Below are 26335 nucleotides of genomic sequence, written 5' to 3'. Positions count from 1 at the left end.
GGAAGCCCAATCTACCTTTACATGGCAATAAGAGTAGGAAAATCTTTTCACAAAGTACTTCTGAGTCTAGTCCAGTTTAACATCAAAGGTGGGAACCACCAAAAGCACAGAAACAACTAGGGAAACAACTTTTAAACTCTTCATAGATGACTGATGCTTTGTGGAAATTATACAATCTCTGCGACCCCATGAACTTTATTCAGAATAAGTTTTTATTTGAGGAAAGAAGGAAAAAAGGGAAGGTATAATTGATAGGAAAAAGAGGACAAACTAAAACGAGTCTTTATACAGCTTTGAGCATTACATAACACAAGACTTAATGCTACCAAAAATTGAAAACTTGGTTAATTTGTACGGTTAATACAGAATGAAAAATGAAAATCATTCTTCAGGTCTCCCCCTCCCCCACCATCCCTCTTTAGAGGTAACTGTTGTTAACAACTTGGTATGTGTCTCTATCTAATATATAAATGTTTTAGTTTATCTTTGGCCTTTATAAATGTTCAGTTCCCTGAAAGCAATTTCTTGTTGAGTTGCTAAGTCGTGTCTGACCCTGTGACCCCATAAACTGCAGCCCATCAGGCTTCCCTGCCCTTCACTGTCTCCCAGAGTTCACTGAAACTTCTGTCCATTGACTCAGTGATGCCATCCAACCATCTCATTCTCTGTCACCCCCTTCTCCTACAGTCCATGGGGTCCCAAAGAGTTGGACACGACTGAAAGTGTTAACTGCTGAGTCGAAAGCAATTTCTACCCTATGTCAAATTCTGCCCTCAATCAATGACCGACTTTGCAAGAACAAATCAGAATCATACCTTTTAAAAGAAAGTTAAATCAGTGGTGACAGTTCTTGAACTAGAAGTTAAGTACCTGACTCTTAAGATGTTGTACATTTCCTTTAGGAGTAACTAGCATTCTGGGGAAAAGCCAGTGGCAACCCACTCCAGCACTCTTGCCTGGAAAATCCCATGGACAGAGGAGCCTGGTAGACTACAGTCCATGGGGTCGCTAGAGTCGGACACGACTGAGCGACTTCACTTTCACTTTTCACTTTCATGCATTGGAGAAGGAAATGGCAACCCGTTCCAGTGTTCTTGCCTGGAGAATCCCAGGGACGGGGGAGCCTGGTGGGCTGCCGTCTATGGGATCGCACAGGGTCGGACACGACTGAAGTGACTTAGCAGCAGCAGCAGCAGCATTCTGGGGAGAAGGCAATGGCAACCCACTCCAGTACTCTTGCCTGGAAAATCCCATGGACGGAGGAGCCTGGTAGGCTGCAATCCATGGGGTCGTGAAGTGTTGGGCACGACTGAGCGACTTCACTTTTCACTTTCATGCATTAGAGAAGGAAATGGCAACCCACTCCAGTGTTCTTGCCTGGAGAATCCCAGGGACAGTGGAGCCTGGCGGGCTGCCGTCTATGGGGTCGCACAGAGTGGGACACGACTGAAGCAACTTAGCAGCTTAGCAGCATACAATTACTGATCTTTTTGCTTTTCATCAATATATTTCATCACTTGTTTTTTAGCAATAGAATTTAAAGCCATTGTTATTGGCTCCAAGATTCATAGGTAATTTCCATACCATTATTTTCTGGGAGAACTTTAACTATATCTCTAAGAACATTGAATTTTAAAAGGGTGCAGTGAGTTCTGAGTAATCAGAGCCTAAGAGTAAGATTTTTGAGGGATTCCATGTTGAAGATGTGGAAGAAAAACATTCATCTATGAAAGGATCTAGGAATTAAAATTGAAGATAAACCGGTGATTCTTCCTAGAAACAAATAAATCATTAAGAATGAATTTATTATATCATTTAATGTAAAGTATTCAGAAAAGGTAACGCATTTCTAGGTGGAATTTAGTAATCAATTATTATATTAGTTTGTCTTTTAATAATAGTCTAGTTCTTTTTCTAACATCTTTATTTCCTAATGTTAAAAGAAACAAAGGAACAAACCAACACTGAAACTTAATTGACATGCCCTGCCACTAATTACTCCAAAAGTATTTGCACTGTCTTCTTATTAATGCAAGTCAAGGATTAAGATATTAACAATAAATACTAAAATGCATTGCACTAAACCAGTCTAATAAGGAACTGGATGATAATTTCCTTGATTCCCCACTGCCTCTCATCTCACACATGTGAAGATAATAATCTTTACTTAATACTATATACTGAGCTCCTTGTAAAATAAACATTAACTTTCATAGAATTCATAAGGAAAAAGAGGAAGTTTATTTATTTATTCATAAGGAATAGAAGTTTAAAAACTCACATAAGAAAGTTATTAAAAGAAGCTTTTAAATAATAATAATAATTCCCCAGGGTATTAAGGCACTGTGGGTCACTTGGATACCTTCACTTAGAAGACTAAAATTGCTTCTACTTGAAATGGGGTGAAATTCTAGAGGCTACAGCCACCTGCATAAAGAACACTGAAGCAATTTAGCTGTTTGGTTGCAAGAACCTCAATTAGCAACCTGGGTTCACAGGTGAAAGTCATGGTGTACGCTTAAAAGGAAACAAATGGCTCTTGCTGACCAGGAAGCATGAGAGCAATATCTGAGCATCAAAGGTTTTGTTTTTTTTTTAATTATTTTCTAACTGGAGTATAATTGCTTTGCAATGTTGTGTTAGTTTCTGCTATATGACAATGTGAATCAGCTATATGTATAGATATATCTCCTCCCTCTTCAGCCTCCCTCCCACACACCCACTCTCATCCCACCCCTCTAGGTCATCACAGAGCACCAAGCCGAACTCCCTGTGCTACACAGCAGCTTCCCGCTAGCTATCTACTTTACACATGGTAGTGTGTATGTCAATGTTACTCTCTCAGTTTGTCCCCGCTCTCTTTCTGCCCCTGTGTCCACAGCTTCGTTCTCTACATCTGCGTCTCTATTCCTAGGCAGAAAGTTTTTATGCCGGTGGATGTGAAGATCCCAAGAAAAACCTACCACAAATATACAGGATTGTAGTAACACATGGGAACACTGCTGAGAACTAATTCCAAGAGGAAAGGTCAGGAGTTACGTACAGAGGGAGAAAAGTATTCTTGGCTACAGACAACCCCTGAGAATCGAAAAATAGCCATGATAATGTAACTGTCTTACTTTGTTAGGCAGAAAGAATCTAAAGAAGTAAGGGTGCTGTGTTTGATCCTGTTACCCAAAACATTATTGCTTTTGAAATGCTTATTTCAATTCACTTGCTGTCTTCAGCATTTATTGTTCTGTCAAGTATGAATGTAGTTGAACCACTACATTTGAAAATAAGAGGTCATGTTCCTACATAATAGAGAAATCTAGAGGACTAGGAGACCCCAGAGAACTTACAGATGAGGAAACGGAGCCCTAAGCAGTTAAACGAATTGAATATATTCAAAACTAGTATATTATGACCCACTCCAGTGTTCTTGCCTGGAGAATCCCATGGATGGACAAGCCTGGTAGGCTGCAGTCCATGGGGTCGCACAGAGTCGAACACGACTGAAGCGACTTAGCAGCAGCAGCAGCAGCATTAATATTATGTTAAACTGAATATAAAACATATATAATACCATACCTTACATGGAAATCACGTAGTAGGAAAAAATCATATTACAAATGCATATAACTAAGCATTCAGTGAATAAAGACATTTCATATAGATTATCACAGAAATAAATGCTCATACAGCTGATTTTCTCATCTGAGAACAGATCAATTCCATTTGTCAGAAGTCTAGATTTCAATTCATTTCTATTTAGGTTTAAAATAAGGCACTTCTTAACATTCATAGACCCCTGATGTTGGAAAGAATCTCAAAGTCCCCTAACCCTCTCTGTATTTGAATTTGAGTTTGGAAAGCAGCAACAATGCACCATAGCTCTTCCTACAATATTTTTCCCCAGACCAGTAAAAAATGCTGCAGTTCACATCAAAAGAGAAAACACATAAGAAAATGAGTGAGTCCCCAGAGGTTCCTCCACTAAGAATATACACTCTATAAAATGAGTCCTGAGAAACATTCCCAGTCTTGGGTTTCATTGGAACAAGGTGGAAACAGTTTGGGCAAGTAACAGTCACAGCCTGCTTCTCATCTCACCACACCCCAAGAATCCATTGTCAAGACCTTGCTCTATCTGTTTTATATTCAAACCACCACTAGCATAACCTTGCCCTTCCCCCAACTCCCCATGCCACTGCTCCACCTGCCACTTGCACGGATGGATGGATAGGTGCACAGATGGATGGATAAGTGCCTAAGTACATAAAATTTTCTTCCTTGGTTCCACTATAAGTCACAGGATTTATTCAAATATCAGGGTAAAGTCTATCCCCTTCTCTGGAGAAATAACGTCATTATTTTCCTTGTTAAAACCTCTTGAATATCTGTAGCTGGCTAATTTCTAATTATAATAAAAACCAAATGGGATTCAAAGAAGAATATCCAGTCATGATTTTACTAGGAAAAGGTGACACCTTCTAAATGTGATCTTCTATTAATTCGTTAGTTAGCCTTTGTGTGTCTATCGGGACTGGAGTTGATGCTTCAAAAGTTTAGAAAAAGAGAGAGCTGGACTTTAGGTTTGAAAGTGTGGTTTAAGGAAGACCTATGATACACCTGCTGCTGGTGGTGGTGGTGGACTCACTAAGTCGTGTCCTATTCTTGCGACCCCGTGGACTGTAGCCCACCAGGCTCCTCTGTCCATGGGATTCTCCAGGCAAGAATACTGGAGTGGGTTGCCATTCCCTTCGCCAGGGGTTCTTCCCGACCCAAGAATCGAACCCGGGTCTCCTGCATTGCAGGCAGTTTCTTAACCGACTGAGCTACCTGCTAAAGAAACACAGTTCTATGTTAATGTGAGGCATGACTTCTTTTGTGCTTAGTTATTCAGTCGTATCTGACTCTTTGTGACCCCATGAACTGTAGCCTGCCAGGCTCCTCTGTCCACGGGGTTTTCCAGGCAAGAATACTGGAGTGGGTTGCCATCCTCTTCTCCAGAGGATCTTCCCCAACCAAGGATCAAAACCTGGGTTTCCTGCATTGTTGCCGACATATTCTTTACCATTTGAGCCACCAGGGAAGCCCTGACTTCTTTTACAGCCAAAGAAAAGAGAGAGTATTAAATACACCGTTTGTTTACGTTGATGAAACTGCCCCTAGGACAGGTGGAGTATGCCACTGTAACGGAAGTCACTTCAACAATTACCTTCCACTTTCACTCTCACCTCTCAGGGGAGGTGGATTTCAATTAGAAGGATCTTTCCAGTACTTCCTCATAACTTTCTAAGTAGCTCTTTGAAAATTAATGGGTTTGCAGCTAGGTAAGAAAGAAAAACCCATTACCCGCCCTCAGAGAGTTGAGAAATAGTGTGTGTGGTACTCACGGCTCTGCCTGGAGGCTCCTGTCTTCAGCCACGTAGTTAGAAGGAATGTAGCCCTGCAGCTGCTGGCTGGAGCTGTCGGCCCTTTTCTCCAAGTGCCTGGCCAGCCACCAGCCCTCGTGGGACTTGTCTAGGACTTGGAGCTTGTCACCCGCGTGGAAGCTCAGGTCCTCGGCTGTCCGAGCCTGGTAATCAAATAGAGCCACAAAGAACTGGCCCTGGCTTCTCTCGGGCTCTGGAGCCAGTGGCCGGGGAGGATCAGGAGGGCAGTCAGCCCATGGGTTCTGAATCACCCCAGGCTTGTCCACCTCCTCAGACCACCGGCAGTGGAGACAACGATCCAGGCAGGTCCAGAGCCTCAGGCAGAGGTTACCCATGGCGCCCCCGGGGGGAGTGGGGGAGAGGGGCTTCTCCCTCTCCCCTCACTCTCTGCAGATCCACTTTCTCTTCCTCCACCCGGAAACTTTGCAATCAGCACCAGTCCTGCCGGCTCTGGGAGAGTGTACAAAGCCCCGTTCACAGCCGTCCGGCCAACCTGCTTGCAGAGACTCACCGGCTTGCTTTCTGTGGCCCCCAAGGCAAAACCAGGTGGAAAGTGGGCAGCTGATCGGTGGGAAGGTTTCTCAGGATTCCCACCACAAAAAGAAATTTGAGAACGCTTTATTTAGACAAACGCCTGAGAACAGAAAAGAGGCATCTTGGTTCTTGTCCCAGGAAAAAGTTACCAAGAGAAACAGGCGAACTCCAAGTAAGCCTGTCTCCACGTCTTGCCTTTGCCAGCAGCTCTCTCCCCACCTCAAGTCCGTCTCAGAGGTTTGACCGGTCCTGACCCTCAGCGCTCTTTCTTTTCTGCTAATGACTAACCAACCTGCCCAGGCTATTGCCTTTAACATCCTGAGCGATGAACAGACTGTAATAATTTCTTCTTACTTCCTGGTTCCTTTGTGCCTGTGATCGTAATGGGATTCCAGTCGCCTCTGCCTCTCCCTTCTCCCACACCCAAGGGAGACCAGCGCCCTCACCAGGGAGCCAATTCTTGAAGCAGCTGCCAAAATCCTTACTCCTGGACAGACAAACTAGCCCAGGGACTGTTTTGTCCTGCTGAGCTACCAGCACAGAAAATAAAGGCAGAGATAGGTCCTTTCATAAAGACGAGTAGGATTGTTTTGCCACCACTAAGGGAAATAGAAAGGAAAAGTAAAGCATTTGGGTATTTGCTACTAGACAAAAGGGCAATTGGGAAAGAGTCATTGAGTCCCTATCTTTTTTTTTATCACCATGAATAGATTTTAATAGCCTCAAAATAAGTTCACAGTCTGGAAAAATACAAGAGCAGATGACTAAAATGCTGAGAACCCAAAATACTACATTTTCCCACAGAGACAATTTCCCATCCTTCGTGTACTATTTCTGAAACACGGGGGCACACACACACACACACACAGACTAGGTGACCAGTAGAGAGAAAGAGTACAAGGGTTGCATATGAACTGGTGTGGAAGCTCTTGCTGTTCAACTTTGAGCTCTAAGCCTGCACTAGTTCTTTCTAGCTTCATTAGCAGGAACTCAGAAACTAAGGAAGCCAAGCTCTTGGAGAGAGGTTCCAATAGGCAGTGAGTTTTGTTCTACTTCGCCTAGTTCAGGACAGCTGTCTCACAGGTAGGTGCCCTCGATCCCAAGAAACCTAGGCAGAGAGTTTAGACACATCAACACAAGGCCATTTTCACTAGCAGAGAACTCTGCCAACTTGTTTAGGCTGTGTTACTTATTTTTGTATAAGGCATTTATTTTAAAGTTTCTTTCTTAAAAACAATTTCTCTGAATGTTACTGGATCCCAGAACCTCATCCAAACTCAGAATTTCTGTTCTTTGTCAAACAGCAAAGCATTTTTAGTAATCAGAATAACTGAACTCAAGAAAAACAGGAAAAAAGAAGAAAAGAAAGAAAAGAACCATGGCCTTAGTCTCCCTTCCTATTTCCTTGTACTGAAATCAGGCATTCATGATGAACAGATCATTTGGTTAAAACAAGGTCTCATGTCACACTTCCAGATTTCTCCAATTGTCTTCAGAGTCGGATTGTGTGTGTAAGTGTTTGTGTCTTAGTCGCTCAGTTGTGTCCGACTCTTTGCCACTGCGTGGACTGTAGCCCATCAGGCTGTCTGTCCATGGAATTTTCCAGGCAAGAATACTGGAGTGGATTGCCATTTCCCGCTCCAGAGGATCTCCCTGACCTAGGGATCAAACCTGTGTCTCCTGCGTTGGCAGGTAGGTTCTTTACCACTGAGCCACTAGGGAACCCCTCAGAGTCAGAGCAGACGTACTAACTTGGCAGAAAGAGAAAAGCCAAAAGCCAAGCCAGGTTTGATTGCTTTTTTATTTGTGATATGAGACCAAAAATATAATTCTAATATAAAACAGAAGAGAAAATAAAGAGTATATAATATTAAGAAGCCATAATAAAATTTTGTTCCAACACAATGTAAATTATAAAAAGTGTAGAATTCTATTAATGCTTCTAAACAGAGGCATAAGTGTTAAAGTCTTTCTAGAGATAGCTACGTGATCTAGAATATCTAGAATATGAAACATATGATCTAGAATATGAAATAAGATTTGGAAGCATCTAAAGAGATATATGGGCTCATATATAGAGAGATATATGGGCTTTCCAGGTGGCGTTAGTGGTAACAAACCTGGCTGCCAATGCAGGAGATGTAAGAGAAGCAGGTTCCCAGGAGTCAGGAAGATCCCCTGGAGGAGGGCACGACAACCCACTCCAGTTTTCTTCCTGGAGAATCCCATGGACAGAAGAGCCTGGCAAGCTACAGTCCATAGGGTCACAAAGAGTCAGACACAACTGAAGCAACTTAGGACGCAGGCATTGAAAGATTTATTCAAACCCAATTTCTAAGTGGAGTTTAAGACTTCAGAAATTTGAAGGTTCTAAATTCAAATATGCCTTCATTATGATTTTGACAAGGCATTCCAGAAAAAGGCAGAGTGGCAGACCTACATAGCACAGTCACTGACCTAGTGAATGAAACCGAAAAAGGAACTGACCATCGAAAGATGTCAGGCGAGCAATGGCCTGAGAAGCTTGAGGTAATGGGTGGGAAGAGAAAGAGCTTCCTTGTGTAGATAGTATCAGAATTCTACAGTCACCTGAGCTTGAAACCTTGCAGTCATCTTTCACTCCTTCCTTGGTTTCTTTGAACTAATCAGTCACTAAATTCTACTTGTCCATCTTTTCATTTATTCTACATTTTTTATTCCTTCTGAATGACATTTAGGTATCGGATAAAACAAATATTCTTCCCTAGATTATTGCAGAGGCCTCCTAACAAATCTCCTTTCCTCCAGCTTATCTCATCTTCCACACCACTCCCAGAACAGTTATTGTAGTAGAAACAATGCCAGAGGTGATATGAGTACTAGTAAAAGTAGCTATCAGCTTTGAGGGCTCTCTCAGTGCCAGGCACTGTGCTAAGAATATTACAAATGGTGAGTCATTTAACTATCAGAAAAAAAAAAACAACCTACAAGGAAGGTAGTTTTTGTTGTTGTTGTTTCTTTTCTTAATGAAGAATAAACTGAGGCAGAGAGGTTAAGTTACTTGCTGGAGGTCACACAGTCCCCAAGTAGCTGAACCACCAGTAACATCTCAATCTGACTCCAGCCCTGAAATTTTAACTCCTTTGTTTCAATGACTCTTTGCCTGCATGCTTTGTTGCTAAGTCATGTTGGACTCTTTGTGACCCCATGGACTGTAGCCCGCCAGACTCCTCTGTCCATGGAATTTTCCAGGCAAGAATACTGGAGTGGGTTCCCATTTCCTTCTCCGGGGCATCTTCCTGACCCAGGGATTGAACACATGTCTCCTGTGTCTCTGTGTCTCCTGCATTGGCACGCAAATTCTTTACCACTGAGCCACCTGGGAAGCCCCCTCAGTGACTCTTTAAAAGGCTAATATTCTTCTTCGTAAAATCTTATTCCAAAACATGTTTGGAATAGAATCTAATGTCTTTAGCAGGACACACAAGATTCTGGTAATTTCTTGGACCTCACCGTCCTTTGCTCCTGCACAGACACACTGTGATCAGGTTCACCAAGCCACCAGCTGCCCCTGAGGCCCAGGGTCCTCTTTCCTACTGCATCTTTGCTCCCTCTTCTACCTGCTTCCCTGGTGATTTTTAAATTAAAGTAGCAAATTAAAGTAGCATCTTCTCTGCCATAATAGATTAGAGGACCCTATTCTCTGTGCCCTTAAAAGCTGGCACACACACTTCTACTTGATCCCCTATTAAATTTCACTTGATTTCCTTACTTGTTTGCATTCCCCAAGGGAATAAAATTTCCTTCTCTGAATCTTCAGTGCCTTATAAAATGTCCAGTATGTAAGTAGTAAATATTCAGTAAGTATTTGTAGAAGGAGGGAAGGAAAGAAGAAAGAGGGAGGGAGGGAGAGAAGGGAGGGAAGAGGGGTGGGGGAGAGGGGAGGGTAAAGAAGGAAGGATGAGGAAGGAGACAGTGTGGTAAGATAAACACTTTGACAAGTATTCACAAATGAGAGCACAGAGTATGGAAAGAGCTGGGAGCACGAACGTTAGTGACTTTCTGTCTATTGCCTTTTAGTCCCCTCCTTTCCATGCATCATCTCCCGAATGTTAGAGTCCTTTGCCAGTCTCTTAAACCAGTTGTCCTTTCCACAACCACTCTCTTCTCATCCTTACAGCACTCTGCCACCACATCAGTCTTCTTAAATCACTCTCCTGCACAATAACCTTCAACAGTTCCTTATTGCCTGGAAAATACAGCTTGGAATTCAAGACTAAAGAATTTGTTCTTTATTCGGTCTTTATCAGATGTACTCTTTCAATATCTGCCTTCTATTACTGCCTTAGATTAACCTTCCTACTCAGCCAAATAGACTTACTGTATCTCCAATAGGTCTTGTTCATTCCCATCTCTGGTCCTGTTTTCATTCTTTTGCTTGGTGTTCCTTCCCTTCTCATTAGACTCCTGCCTGCATTTTGAGGCCTGAATAAAAACCCCACACTTCCTTTGGAATTACTTTGTCCGTTTCTGCCAAAATAATTTTTCTCTTCCTTGATTTTTTCCTAGCTCCTACAACCCCACATCCAACGCACAGGCAATGTTAAATGAATTTAGCCATGCTCCTATATCTGATTTGTTAAGCACTGAATAGCTGAAAATCCCACAGCTATTCAGTTCTGTACCAGGACAAATTAATGATCTCCAGCTCCTGCTAAGCCCTTATGACCATTCTTTTATATTCCGGTCCACTAAGATGTGGTTCTTGTCATTTTTTCATAGCACTATTCCAAATCGTCCCCCATACTTCTCAGACTGTCTGCAAATATCCCTTTTCTCTAGTGATGAACTTGTCACTGAAATTTACAGAAATTCCAAATCTCTTCAACATTAACAGATTCAGTGTCCTTCTCTTGCATCAAAAAGATATATCTACCTCTGCAAATCCCTGCACCTTCTTTCCTTCTGAGACAAAAACATCTACTTGCCTACCCAGTGTCCAGTTTCTTCTTCCTACTAACAGAACCTTACTTTTACAGAAGTGAAATGCTGGAGACTACATTTCTCACCCTTCCTTACACCAGAAGTGATCAATACTTAGGGTTGGTTCATGTTGTTGTACAGCAGAAACCAACACAACATTGTAAAGCAATTATCCTCCAGTTAAAATTAGAAAAGAAAGTAAGCAAAAGTCATTGGTTGGAGTTTCATGAAAATCCCTTAAGAAAACAGACTCAGCTGGAGAATCTACTCTTTTTCCTTTCCCTCTCTTCTTTTTCCTCTTGCCTGAAACTCGGTTGAGTTGAGGTGGCTAGAGCTCCAGCAGACATCTTGATTTTTAGAAGCCAACATGGACTCAAAAATGAAAAAAAAAAAAAAAAGCCAAATTAACTCCAATTTTTGCAAAGGGAAAATGTTTCACTTATAGCAGCACTTGTGCATGCATGCATGTTCAGTCACTTAGTGGTATCCAGCTCTTTTGTGACCCCATGGACTGTAGCCTGCCAGTCTCCTCCGTCCATGGAATTTCCCAGGCAAAAACAGTGGAGTGGGTTGCCATTTTCTACTACAGGGGATCTTCCCAACCTAGGGATCAAACCTGCATCTCCTGCATTGGAAGATGGATTCTTTACCACTGGGCCACCTTGGATAGAAGCACTTAAGGGGAATATCAAAGCCAAACCTGTGTTTCAGAATTAGTTGAAACAAGGTAAAACTATTGAAGGATATGAATTTTCAGGGACATGCTAGATCCTTACTGTAGCTAAGGCACCCTTCCTGACCAGCGACAATAGACTACTTTAAACATAGGCAAATGCTGAACTCATTTTGTCCTATCCAGAGGGTATGTTTTCAAGAGTATAACCAGGAAACTCCATTTCTAACACTTCAGAAACCACCATTTTTTCCCCTCAGTAAACAATGCAGTGAATTTCTTTACTGATATGAATCTCTTACCGGCAAGTAAATCAATTTAGCTTCAGAAAGTTTTTTAAATTTTTAACTAAAGAAAGGTAAAACCTATTTAAAGTTCTTTGTTTTGTTCTTGGCACTAAAGGACTTGAAATAGACATAATATGTCTAGATTTCAGCATGATACTAACCAAATATTCTAGAGATATCTGTAAAGAGGTAATGAATTTTCTTTCTTTCTTTAATTTTTTGGGTGGCACCACTTGGCATGTAGGATCTTAGTTTCCTGACCAGGGGTCAAGCCTGCAGGGGAAGCAGAGTCTTAACCACTGGCCCACCAATGGAAGTTCCACTTGCTTTCAAAAAGGAGCTAATATTCTCATATATACAATCTCCTGGAAGCAGCTGATAAGCCTTTTCTAAGACGAGGATAGATATGCATGGTTAACTCAGGTGGTTTGTCCTTCCCTGTTAAACATTTCATTAATCAAGGTTCTCATTTATCTAGCAGCAAAATTATTTTAGTAATCTCCAGGAGTCTTTCTAGTCTGTTAGCAACCATCACAATTTCCCCAAATGATAAAAAATGAAAACACCTAGAAGTCTCTGTTTGTTTGCTTTTTCGTTAAGCCCTTCTGTTATTTTGACAAACTTGAGATAGAAAATTTCTGGCTGGATAGACAGAGCATGAACATGTATAGTATTAAAGCATGCTTCCTACTGTTAATCTTGTAAGTTTCTTGACTAATTCCAAACTTCATGTGCAAAATAAGATTAGCGGAGCCATGCCTCTGTTGGGGTTTAACTCCTGTCAAAAGATTAGTTCTTAATCAACATTGCTAGGAAGATTTTTCTAGTGTACATCGGATAACAGTGAAGTTAGATAGAATCACAAGTGGCTGAAGAAATGAACCCAAATGTCACTGCTTGTTAATCCATGTCATTTGGGTGGCGGGCTCCGTGTACTGTCACGGGGAAGCAGCATGGCTTGTGGGTGAGATTTCCTGTTCCCTTGGCACTCTTTGGCTGTGTGCTCGTGGATAAATTATTGACTGCTGAGCCTCAGTTTCTTCTGTAACACGCTGACAATTCCTAAACAGTAATGTTTACCCTATAAAGTTATAAGAATTAAATGTGGAAATACAGTAAAATATTTATCCCACTGTCCAGGACACAAAGGTGTCCAATAAACATTAGTCATTATTGTGAAAATATGAACTGGGCCACCTCTGGGTACCCAGAGGTGCCCTCTCCTTGTACTACTGAAAGCGACTAAGGAAATTGTCACATTTCCAACTCATTTCCCACTTAAAGCAAAAGCAAAAGGCAGGCTACATATCCAGTTTCAAAAGCATTGCTACATACATAGCCAAAACTATTGTTCTGTGAGCATATGAAGGAAACAGTTAGATTGCATGGGAAAACATCCTTTAAAATCTCTGACTTTCCCCAGAAATTCTCTCCATATGACTACTATCCCACCCATCATTTCTTAGTTCTCACCCTCCCCAACTGCACCCCTCTCCTCATCTCTCATCATTCTTTCATTTGCATTTTTCTTTCAGGAAAATAACAATTTATAAGTTTGTGTGAACTAAAATTAAAATTACACCTGCATCGCCCAAGTAGATCAACTAAGGTACGTTTCCATCTTATATTTTGTGTTATTTTAAGATTTGATGTTAAAAGACACCAAAATACCAAAATTTACTATAAAGTTTCAAATGATAAAATAATGTTACAGAAACACTAGAACGCCTTTGTTCACATCTGTTATGTCCTAGCCCCCATGAAAGGGGTGGAGCGGTCTCTTTCTTGCTCTTGCTTTCAATATGGAAGGGCCTCTGAAAAGTCTGAGAATGGGTCTGTATGAGCCATGTAAGTTAACAGAGTCATTAATAAATAGATTGCATGCACATGCAATAAAATAATGCACATTATTTTATTGTGTGCACATGCACACACACACACACATCACAATATTTCTGTTAATGAGATAGATTGGAACCTACAGAAAAATATCTCAGATAAGCATGTGGGAAAATAGGGCATTTAGAAAAAGTGACATCTAAACTGAGACTTGAAGAAAGAATAAAAGTTACTAAAGAGTTTCATTAGAGTTACATAAGAATTCTTAAGTGAATAAGTGAAATAAGAATAAGTGAAAGGGGGAGTGAAAGATGCAAAGTGTGCCAGGTGGAAGGAAAGCAAGCATAGAGATCCAGAGGAAACAGAAGAACTGGTGTGCTTTGAAAACTAAAGTCTAGTACTCTTGCCTGGAAAATCCCATGGATGGAGGAGCCTGGTGGGCTGCAGTCCATAGGGTCACTAAGAGTTGGACACGACTGAGCGACTTCACTTTCACTTTTCATTTTCATGCATTGGCGAAGGAAATGGCAACCCACTCCAGTGTTCTTGCCTGGAGAATCCCAGGGACGGGGGAGACTGGTGGGCTGCCGTCTATGGGGTCGCACAGAGTCATACACGACTAAAGTGACTTAGCAGCAGCACCCTCACTTGACATTTCCAGGAGATCTTATGCAGGTCCAGAGAAGTCTCAACTCTGCTTAACTTCTCACTTCAAACAAGAAAGGACTCAGGCTGAGGGACCTGAAGATGGTCAAGGGAAATTGGCTGGGCTTTGGACTTCCTTCCGTCCCTCTCACCTCTGACACAAAGCATAACTGAGCCGGCATCAACATTCACCAATTTGATCCAGCCCAGCTGGTCCTCAGACTTGAATCTGCTTGTGTAAAAACATAAATTCTGATTCTGTAGATCTGGGATGAGGCCTAGGAATCTGCATTTCTAAAGAGGCCCCAGAGGATGGCTTCACTGCTGATTTCTAGACCACAGTTTGTGTAGCAGAAATTTAGTGACAACTCTCAGCTTGATTCTCTGAGCAAGACACCAGCATATAAATGCTCAGTTGGCAATCAGTTACCTTTGAAAGAAATGCTATTGTCTAGTCTCTTCGATTTTTTCTTTTATCCTGAAAGGGATTTTAAAGACCTTTTAGTCCAGTTGCCTCATTGTTGTTGTTGTTTTTTTTTTAATTCGATTTATTTTATTTTGGCTGCACTGCATCTTCATTGCTGCACAAGGGCTTTCTCTAGTTGCAGTGAGCAGCCACTACTCTCTAGTTTTGGTGCCTGGGCTTCTCACTGCAGTGAGTGCTCTTGTTGCAGGCTCTAGGGCACACAAGCCTCAGCAGTTGGGCCTTAGTTGCCTTGTGGCATGTGGGATCTTCCTGGTCCAGGGATCAAACCCATGTCCCTGCCTGCATTGGCTGGCAGATTCTTAACCACCAGACCACTAAGAAAGCCCCAATGACCTCATTTTTAGAATAAAGGAAATAGCTCAGAAACGAGAAGTGACTTGCTTCAGGTCACTGAGCTATTATTGATGATAAAGTCAGGAATATCCAGCATTCCTGCCCTGGAGGGATCCTTCCTTTCCACCACATAGAACTCTGCTTCAAGAAGTTCAGTCAAAAAAGGATTCCATACAATCTTTGGTTGTCATAGTTGAGGGAAGAGGAATCAAGAAGTAGAAGATGAAGAGGACCAAGGATAATTTTGATATGGCCCTATTCAAGATCCCAGAACCAGGTTATGCGAGCTTCAGGATAGGACTCCAATCTCCTGATTTTCAGTCTGGACAACTTATTTTGTATCCTTCTAATTATGTCAAAGAATTGATGCTTTTGAACTGTGGTGTTGGAGAAGACTCTTGAGAGTCCCTTGGACTGCAAGGAAATCCAACCAGTCCATCCTAAAGGAGATCAGTCCTGGGTGTTCATTGGAAGGACTGATGCTGAAGCTGAAACTCCAAAACTTAGGCCACCTGATGTGAAGAGCTGACTCATTGGAAAAGACCCTGATGCTGGGAGGGATTGGGGGCAGAAGGAGAAGGGGACGACAGAAGATGAGATGGCTGGATGGCATCACCAACTTGATGGACATGAGTTTGAGTAAACTCTGGGACTTGGTGATGGACAGGGAGGCCTGGCATGCTGTGATTCATGGGGTCGCAAAGAGTCGGACACGACTCAGCAACTGAATTGAACTAAACTGAACTGAATTATGGTGTCTGGACTTCCCAGGTGGCTCAGCAGTAAAGAATCCACCTGCCAAGCAGGATACATGGGTTTGATCCTTGGGTCTGGAAGATTTCCTCAAGAAGGAGGTGGCAGCCCACTCTAGTATTCTTACCTAGCTTGGTGGGCTATAGTCCATGGGGTTGCAAAGAGTCAGACACAACTTAGTGACTAAACAACAACAGCAACAATGATTATGGTATCCATGACCATGAATCATTTAACCTGAACCCAGGCTTCCCTTTCTTAGAATGATGCATTTATGATAACTATAAGTCCCAATAGTACTATTTTTTAGCATTCTTAGAACTTGCAAAATTTTTTTCACAAAATCCTAACCCAAAGGGTGAAAAGAATATTGCCATATGTCCAACAGGCATTCTCCAATTAAAAGAGATTATATTAGGTTTATTTCTGTTATTCATCATCAACAATAACAAATGTACTGGTTCTTACTTATACATACATGATTTTATATAAACACAAAGAAAATATTATTAAATACACTAAACTTCCTAGATCTAGAATTTTCCAATGTCCATGCCAAGTAATTGGGCAGAGCTTCAAGAATTTCCTGTTGAGCCAGCCCTTTTTTTGTGTCTCAATAAGTAGTATATTTGGCATTCTTTATTTTGATACTGAACTATTTCTAAGTAACAACATTTAGATTTCCAATAAGTGGTTATTATCTAATGGTCTCATTTTTAAGCATTTCTTTTCCTTTGTTTCTTTGATTTAAAAGAAAAACAAATCCTATTATTTTCATAAATTCCTACTATTTAAAGTCAAGGTTAAGGAAATATTTGGGTTGACTTCAGATAAATACCTCCAATTAATTTTCAAAAATAACAAAAGACTCTTCAGGATGGTTAGATTTTTTTTTTTAACTCCGGCATTTTAATAACTAAGCTCATAATAATGATGTTTTAGCCACATTTATATTAAAAAATCTCTTGTTAAACCACATAACATGTAGAGGTGCAAATGGCACAATGATTTACAGAGTAATATTTGGTGTAATTGCTGTCCTGTACCTTGAAAGATGGTTGATCATCTTGGAAATGTAACCAAGTCTCAATATTTATGTTCCTTGGAGAATTATCAAAGAAAATATTTTCAGCATATAATAAAAGCCTAGTAGAAGGTAGTTTACATTTCCTCATTTGAAGTTAAACTACAAGTCACATCTTGACCCTCATGTACAGAGTGATACATACATTTGCTTCATGTTAACATGAAAAACCTATAATCTGCGTGCTATATTCATCTTTAGAAAAAAGTATTCATTATACTATGGTTGATTGTACACATTTTTGTTGTTGTTTGCAACCCCATGGACAGTAGCCCACCAGGCTCCCTTGTACACATTTTTACATTTCCCCAGTTAAGAGAAATTCAGAATATCAAAACTTAAAATAGTACATATGAACTGAAATGCAAATCCATGCTACAAACCTAGCCCCAAATGTATAGAATGTGACAAACCTCCCTCTTGTCACTCTCAACTTTGTCCTCCAGTGGAGGTAGGTCTCCAGCCACTAGAAGTCATCTGTTAAAGCTCCATTGCCCAGGTGTGTCCAATGCAATTGGAATTTTGTTCAATTACTGAAACACTCATCTACTAGCCTATCAGAAGTGATTGTGTGTAACACTTATGCTTTAGAAAATTAAACCATATGTTACTAATAGACTGACTGAAGAAAGCACACTGCTGCTGCTGCTGCTGCTGCTGCTAAGTCGCTTCAGTCGTGTCTGACTCTGTGTGACCCCATAGACGGCAGCCCATCAGGCTCCACCGTCCCTGGGATTCTCCAGGCAAGAACACTGGAGTGGGTTGCCATTTCCTTTTCCAATGTATGAAAGTGAAAAGTGAAAGTGAAGTCGCTCAGTTGTGTCCGACTTAGCGACCCCACAGACTGCAGCCTACCAGGCTCCTCCGTCCATGGGATTTTCCAGGCAAGAGTACTGGAGTGGGGTGCCATTGCCTTCTCCGAAGCACACTCTAGTGACTGCTATATAACAGTGGCTTATCTATTGACAGAGAAGGCAATGGCACCCCACTCCAGTACTCCTGCCTGGAAAATCCCATGGACGGAGGAGCCTGGTGGGCTGCAGTCCATGGGGTCGCTGAGGGTCAGACACGACTGAGTGACTTCACTTCACTTTATCTATTGACAGTTATTTACTTCAGTCATCCTCAGGGCTTATCTCCTTTGCTTCTCTGAGTCAACGAAGGTTACTGAGTTCCTATCGTGTGTCAGGCACTGGGTTAGTGCTTGGGGATAAAAAATAAGTCAAACAAGCATTGTTTTTCCTGTGTAAGGACATTATTTGGCTTCCCAGGTGGCGCTAGTGGTAAAGAACCCAACTGCCAATGCAGGAGACATAAAGAGAAACGGGTTCAGTTCCTGGGTCAGGAAGATCCCTTGGAGGAAGGAATGGCTGCTCACTCCAGTATTCTTGCCTAGAGAATCCCTTGGACGGAGGAGCCTGGCGGGCTACAGTCCACAGGGTTGCAAATAGCCAGACATGACTGAAGCGACTTAGCACACACACAAGGACATTATTGCAAACCAAAATACTGACCAGATAAACTGTCAATACACAGGGAGATACAAGTCTAAATAAGGTATATATTTGTTTGGAGGCAATGTCTCTCTCTTTGACTTCCTCATGAGTTTTTTTTCTTTTATAATACATTCAGTAGATAATCACTGAACATCACCTACTAGGTATTAGGCATGGTGCTTGCTCTTGAGATTATATTAATAGACATGAAAAGAGACACAGTCCATAACCTATATATAATATATAAACTGAGGTAGGCGATAACATGACACAAATAGTTGCAGAAATAATTACTACTTGCTAAGGGCTATGAAGCAGAAGTAGCAAGCTCTATAAGAAGACTGTTGTACTCTATTACAAAAGTCCTGAGATCCACACTTCTTGCATCTTTGTATCATTCATAGCATTTGGCAAAATAGATTGAAAAAGTTGACACTCAAATGAATATTTGTTGAGTGATTGAGCCTTTCATTTGAGAACTAGATCAGAGAACATTCCTCCTTAAAAATGAAAATATTAATCAAAATAACTAGATGTGGTATTTATTATTGCTGTTAAAAGATATTTCTCGTTTTTCTCTTCCAAGTACACAGTAGAATTGTACTTTCCTATCCCGTTGAAGGTAAGCATGACTACAGGGCTTTGACCAATGAACCGTTATTAGAACTAGTATGTATCACTTCCAAGTAGAAGCCTGTAAGAGGAAGAGTGCAATTAACTACATTTCCTTCCCTACCATGGCAGCAATGTTCCAGACAAAAGGTTATTAGCCTGCATCCCTGAGTGAGCAAAACATGGAAATGAGCCTCACTTACCAGATAGATACATATAACCTAAAGGAGAAATAATCTTGGTTGTTTTAAGCCTCACAGATTTTAAGCATTGTTTCTTGCAGACCTTAACCTAACCCTAACTGATTGATTATGCAGATAAAGTTAGACCTCTGTGGAAATTGTACCAGGGAGCTGGGCAGTGGGAGACATGTAGAAGAACATAAAATAAACCTCTGGTAAGATTAGAGAAACCTTAGCAAAAGACTTACGGTGCTCCCTGAAAAAGGAAGTAGCCCTTTGAAATAGATTCCAGTAAATGTAATATGTTCGTCATGAGGAAATTTGTTAGGTAATTATGAAGGGTTTTCTGTGTATGTTACTGGTAAGAAGAATTGAAAGAGAGGAGTTAACAAAAAGAATATTTTAGTGTGTCTCTACTGTATGTACTCTACTTTTAGTTATCAGTTATAATTACAGAATTTTGGTAAGAATGAGAAAAGCTCTCATTCTGGAACATATTAGAGCGAAGTCTCATCTTTTTGGTAACAATTTCCTTTTCCAGATTCTGTGTTCAGTAAGCAGTTTTCTTTGTGTGGGGCTCCTGAATGTCCCTTACTAGTTTCACCAAGTGTACCTTTAATTTGGGGTTAAAATTTGGATGTGTGTTTCATAAGTCATTCTCCCATGAATATGGCTAACTAGGATATATTTTATAAATTTAATCATTTGGAGTAAACTGATTTGTTTAAAAGTTTCTAAATATATATTATTGAGAACCAGGCCCTGCATCAGCATTGACTCGACTAAGATATTGATGCTCCAAGACACTCAGTCTGAAAAGGCTGCCACCCTTAAGTGACACAGCATTTGGTGATGGGAGACAGCATTGTCGGTGTCTTAACTAAATAGCAGCTATGGCTGGGAAGAGTTACCTCTGTTGAAGTTAGGAGAAATTAAAGAAACATTTACAATAATAACTTTGGTCTTAAAGTTAGACATGATACAGAAGTTAAGCAGTTAAATGTTGAATTGTTAAAACAACAGCAGGTAGCTCTCCTTGCTGTCACAACATATGAGGCAGAATTTTTTAAAAATAATCTTTCTGAAATGGACCATCTTTTAACATGGAATGTATTTTTTGCCATTTGTAAAATACTACCATTATGAATATTTTGAGAATTGTTATTAATATGTGTTTTGTTAAAAGGTATAACTTCTCTATTTTACATAATTCATAAACTTAACCAAAAACTTAAGTAAAATTTTATTATGCTGAAAATCCCATTTTCTTCCAGCTAAATATACTTTTAATTTTATACAGAAAAATGTAAGAAGGGGACAAGAATTCATGTAACAGAAATTTGATGCAATGATCCTGACTACAGAAATATCTATTCTCTTAAGCAATGAGTTTCAATAGTTACTCTTAAGTAATGACAAATGTCCCTTTTAAACTAGATAAATTTCAATGGAAGAAAAATCATGGTCAATGATTTAGAAAACCTTAACTGGAAATAAAGAGATGAATTGAACTTAACAGGAAACAAAATGTGTCAATACAATAACAATAAAAATAAATAAATTTAGCAGATATCATTGCTGAAAACATTAGACAACAAAACACTAAACTTATTAAAGATGAAAGGGGAAACAGCAGATAATTGATCATTATTTTAAAACTCTTCCAAGAAGACACTACAGTCTATGGCTTATTTTCCTTTATGTATAATATTATGTAGGAAACAATTTTTCAATTCATTCAATAATATTTATACTGCACTTCTCCATTTAAATGTGTTCATAAATATTAATCAATTCCCACAACAACACTGTGAGATAGCTAAGAATTATCCAGAGTTGACAGACTGAGAGCTTAAAATGATGTTTGGCTACGATGCCAAGGACTGCTGAAGGAATTAATAAGAGAGCTGACAACAAAGTCCAAAATCCTGGCTCCTGGTGGCTGCTAGGGCGAAGGAGGCTGTCAGAGAATTTCTTGTCCTGTCCTGACTCCTATTCTCCAGAGACACAAAAGTCAAAAGCACCTGCTCCTATGTTACTCCTGCATGGTCTGTGAAGCCATCACAGATGCTTCTTTATCACCTAGCTCCTGCTGTTTCACAGACTTAGATATCTTGCATCTTCGTAGAAAATATTAAGAAAAATTTCAAACCCACAATTCAGAGACCTGCTGAAGACTTGAAGTCCTCAATGAGTCCAAATGAGGAGTGTCTATATAGAGCTTAAGATGGAACATCAGTACATTCTGCAGAGCTAAAACCAGTCATATTTGGACTGACTCATCTGCATTCCCTTAATGTTAGGGAAATGTGATTTGTAAGCAGGTGCTGACTAACGTGGAGAAGGAAATGGCAACCCACACCAGTGTTCTTGCCTGGAGAATCCCAGGCACGAGGCAGCCTGGTGGGCTGCTATCTATGGGGTCACACAGAGTCAGACACGACTGAAGTGACTTAGCAGCAGCAGCTGACTAACTACCCCGGTTTACCAAAGACTGAGGATCTCCCGGTACAAAAGGCTTTCTGTGTTAAAATGAGGAAGTCCCAGCCTAATCCATATAGTTGATGATGACCTTACTTCTAGGTAACAAAATATACTGGTACTTCTTTATGTGACAAAATGAATTTAACCAGTTATTTTACTTCTGCAGGTAATCAGATACACATGACACAAAGCTAAATTTGAGCAAAAATGTTAAAGTTATTTTTAAAATATTTTTTAAAATTTCATTATGGTCAAATGTTCACAAATAGCAAAAGTTCATATATAGTAATCAAATTGCCATGGAGATCATCAGTAGACATAAAATCCATTTTGAAAACTTGCCTTGATTCTTTCCTTGCCTAAAAGTCAAACTGGAGAGACCTAACTCCCCTTGTCTCATCCCAAAGCATCTTCTCATCTTTGGCTCTCAATTGCCTTACTTCAGAGTTCTATTCAGGGACATAGGAAACTTACCACTATTCTGCAAGGACACAAGAGAATCCGAGTGGTTGTCCCTATTTATCCATCTTGGCTCCTCCCCCTGTTATGCCTTGTTAGGTGAGATCTTCTCTGGTTACAACCTGGAAAGCAAAGGATACTCCCTGCACTGGGAGCCTCCACCATCCTCTCTCGTGAATGCTCAGCTAGAAGAGGAGAGGCAGAGATCAGACTCATTTCAATCACCCATGGGGTTCTCAGCTCTCACCAAGTTCCCTCAGTTTCTCTTCTTCCACCTGCTTGTTGAACTCTGTCTCCCCTTTGGGGAGAAAATCTGGCTCTTTTATCATCATGAATTCATTTGTCCACTTGTGGATGAAATAGATGAAATAGACTGCTAGGTCACCACGTTTTGTCTCTTCTATGACTACTTACCATCTATGTGATTATGAACAAGTTTGGGGTTTTTTAAATCTTGTTTGCCTAGTTCCTCATATATAAAAATGAGGATAATTATAGTATCTACACCACAGGATCACTGTGAAGATTATATGAGTTCATAGCTGTAAAATGCTTATAAAAATTTTTGACACAAAGTAAGCCCTCAATAGGACCCAGAGACCCCACAGAGACTGAGCCAGACCTGCCTTTGGGTGTTTGAGTATCTCTTGCGGAAGTATGGGTGAGCAGCGGCCTGCCAGAAGGGCGGGGGCTCTGGGTGCAGCAGACGTGGGTATGGCATAAGCCCTCTTGGAGGAGGTCCCCATTAACTCCACCATAGAGTCCTCAGAACTTACATAGGACTGGGCAAACAGACTCCTGGAGGGCAAAAACAAAACCTAGCCTCTTGATGAAAGTGAAAGAGGAAAGTGAAACAGTTGGCTTAAAACTCAACATTCAAAAAACTAAGATCATGTCATCTGGTCCCATCACTTTATGGCAGAAGGTGGGAAAACAGTGGAAACAATGAACAGACTTTATTTTCTTGGGCTCCAAAATCACCGCAGATGGTGACTGCAGCCATGAAATTAAAAGACGCTTGCTCCTTGGAAGAAAAGCTATGATCAAACTAGACAACATATTAAAAAGCAGAGACATTACTTTGCCAACAGAGGTCCATATATTCAAAGCTATGATTTTTCCAATAGTCACATATGAATGTGAGAGTTGGACTATAAAGAAAGCTGAGCGCCAAAGAATTGATGCTTTTGAACTGTGGTGTTGGAGAAGACTCTTGAGAGTCCCTTGGACTGCAAGGAGATCCAACCCGTCCATCCTAAAGGAAATTAGTCCTAAATATTCATTGGAAGGACTGACACTGAAGCTGAAACTCCAATACTTTGGCCACCTGATGTGAAGAACTGGCTCACTTGAAAAGACCCTGATGCTGGGAAAGATTGAAGTGGGGAAGAAAAGGGGACGACAGAGTATGAGATGGTTGGATGGCATCACTGACTCGATGGACATGAGTTTGAGCAAGCTCCAGGAGTTGGTGATGGACAGGGAGGCCTGAAGTACTGCAGTCCATGGGGTCGCAAAGAGTCAGACATGACTGAGTGGCTGAACTGAACTGAAGCCCTCAATGGTTAATAATATTATTTATTTTCTTGTGATTATTTAAATCCAAGTTTTAGAATTAGGAAACTAATAACAACTCTTTTTTTCTCATCTCTTACCTCATTCAAATTTGTAATTTGATCCTTGTAGGTAGGTTCACAGAGCTATTTCAGTATGATCTTTTAGTAAGTTTATGGTCTCCTCTCCTCTGGTTTAAATTGTGATTAACCCCTTAAATTCTTTCCTGCTTACTGTATTTATTTACACATTTCCTTGCTCATTGAACAAACATTTTTGACCACTTCCTATATTCCAGGGACTGTACGTGGAGAAAGCCAATGCTTCTTTCTTTTAGAGAAGATGGAGAATCACCTTTGCTTCATAGATCATAATGCAAATCCTGCCTGTCACCAGATTCCTTCCTTTTTTCTGGCCGTGCCAGATCAATATATGCTCTTACAGCAGTTACACAAAGCTGAACACCGATGTGTCTTACAAGACAATGTACCTTGGAAAATGAAAACTGGAGGAAACGGTTTTTTGATCCAGGAATAGAGTGTCACGTCTTCTGGATACCCTCGGTATCTTCCAGCAGGTATGAACATGACATGCCAGGATTTGTTAGACAGAGGTATTTAACTTGTTTGCTAATATAATTGTTTATTCACAAGATCAATAACAGTAGAACACTCCCATGCAGACAGCCTTGTTCTGCTTTTAATGCCCCTTGACCCATCTGGAAAAATTAGTGTAGCCAGCCTGGACTCCAGTTATTGGACAGAGGAAGATTCATAAGAGTTTGGGATGGACACACAGACTCCTAAAAGCAAATGTTGGTTATGGAATTTTTATAGTTCCAGGGCTTGTGTCAGGTATTTTAGTCCTCACAGCTCAAATTCAATGTTTGCTATTTCTCCACTCACTGACAAGCCCTCCCCACCCACATGCAAGTGCCTTGTGTGCGTGTGTTCATACCCACACATCACAGAGAGCAAGAGGAAGGACAGAGGTCACGTGTGCACCCAGAGACAGCAGCACTTTGTACCCTCCTTGGAGTACTGTCAAATTTGTGGGTGGAAAAAAGAAAAAAGGGAAAAATTGACATGTTGCTTATAATGCCTACTTGGCTAATTTCCAGAAGAAATTAATAATAATAAATTATGCATATATTGACACTTCCACTGCAAGCCAAAAAGAGAATTTATTCAACCATTCTCATTAAGAGCTGTTTGCATGTCCAAATGACATTTTTAAAATATAGCTTGAAGAATAAGAATAAATTATAGTGTATAAAAAATACTATGTTCCAAGGGTCAACAGTCCTAATGAAGAGTTTAATGGGGAGTATTAGCTCAATATAAGCAGAATCTATTACAGAAACTAGAAAAGTTCTGTGAACTTTACCATTAAATATATAAACCAAAGTTTCTAAAGTGAGTATTTTTCTACATGATTTACTGTTAAAAAGTAAGTGTGACTGGGGAAGTTAATTCTTAGGTTCTCAAAATGTTGGCGTACGCTATTTTTACCCCATGATAATTTATACAGCCTGCATCAGAGCTCTTGGTGCACACAGTGAAGAGTCTATAGGAGGTCAAATAAAAAATTTGTGCCTGATACACTTATACTAGTATTTGACAGGACTAAAAATTAATGGTTGTCAGAACACTGCCTGAAACAGGCTCCAAGAGATTAAAATCTTTATTATAAATCTGTGAAATGTGAATCCTGATTTATTGATTACTGAGAACAGGGATTTAGAGTATCAACGAAATATAGTGCCTCTTGCCTTCCAAGTAAAAGCTTCCTTGCACCCATTCAAAAATTCACAGTGGATGAAGATGGAAATTAGGAAATGGAAATTTATTCACTCATTCAATGGGCATTATGTGCCAGGCTGTGTGCTACTGACTAAGGCACATAAAGATGAACAAGACACAGTTCCCAGTCTGAAATAACTTACAGCTGATAGAGAGTGGGTGAGTGAGTGAAGTCGCTCAGTCGTGTCTGACTCTTTGCGACCCCATGGACTGTAGCCTACCAGGCTCCTCCGTCCATGGGATTCTCCAGGCAAGAGTACTGGAGTGGATTGCCACTTCCTTCTCCAAGCTGGTAGAGAAGTCTGACAGAAAAACAGTCAATAATGAAACAACCCTGAAGGAAAAATACTTAGTGTCCTTAGTATTGGGTAACGTGTGCCTTACATAAGTGGATTTCCCATTACTCAATTCCATTTCTAACTAGTGCTCCTATTATGAGGCAAAAATAGTTAATGTGGTCAAAATGACAAGAGCTTTTCTTTATGCTAACAAAAATGGTGAAAGGGTTAAGAAGCAGCAACCATCAAAAGACCAGAGAATTGCTCATTGTTTTCCTCATCCTTGATCCTGACATGCCTGGCCATGTTTTTAAAGGACTATAAGCCACTTGTGAGTGGGAACTGTGGACAGGTGCGATCTGGAAACAGACCTTGGCCAACAAGATGTGTTTGTGTTTCTACAAATCCCAATACCAGTTCTGGGCAGGTAGGTGTGAAGAATAGAGAAAGGAGG

The 26335-nt window shown here is 40.6% G+C and overlaps 1 protein-coding gene across 2 annotated transcripts in view; it reads right to left on the bottom strand.

The window, feature by feature from the left end:
- FRK (fyn related Src family tyrosine kinase) overlaps positions 1-6808 on the bottom strand; it is a 100036-nt gene extending 93228 nt beyond the window's left edge. For both annotated transcript variants that reach the window (XR_008698094.1, XM_055535122.1), the window contains exon 1: positions 5379-6808. Coding sequence is in view for 1 of the 2 variants with exons in the window: in XM_055535122.1 (XP_055391097.1) it covers positions 5379-5752 (374 nt within the window). In the remaining variant the exon portion in view is untranslated. The remainder of the gene's footprint in view (positions 1-5378) is intronic.
- Between the last annotated feature and the right edge of the window lie 19527 nt (positions 6809-26335).

The sequence above is a fragment of the Bubalus kerabau genome, chromosome 9, assembly GCF_029407905.1.
Source record: "Bubalus kerabau isolate K-KA32 ecotype Philippines breed swamp buffalo chromosome 9, PCC_UOA_SB_1v2, whole genome shotgun sequence".
NCBI classification, from domain to species: domain Eukaryota; kingdom Metazoa; phylum Chordata; class Mammalia; order Artiodactyla; family Bovidae; genus Bubalus; species Bubalus kerabau.
Note: the sequence above shows the minus strand (reverse complement) of the source record. Positions and strands in the feature narration are given on the sequence as shown.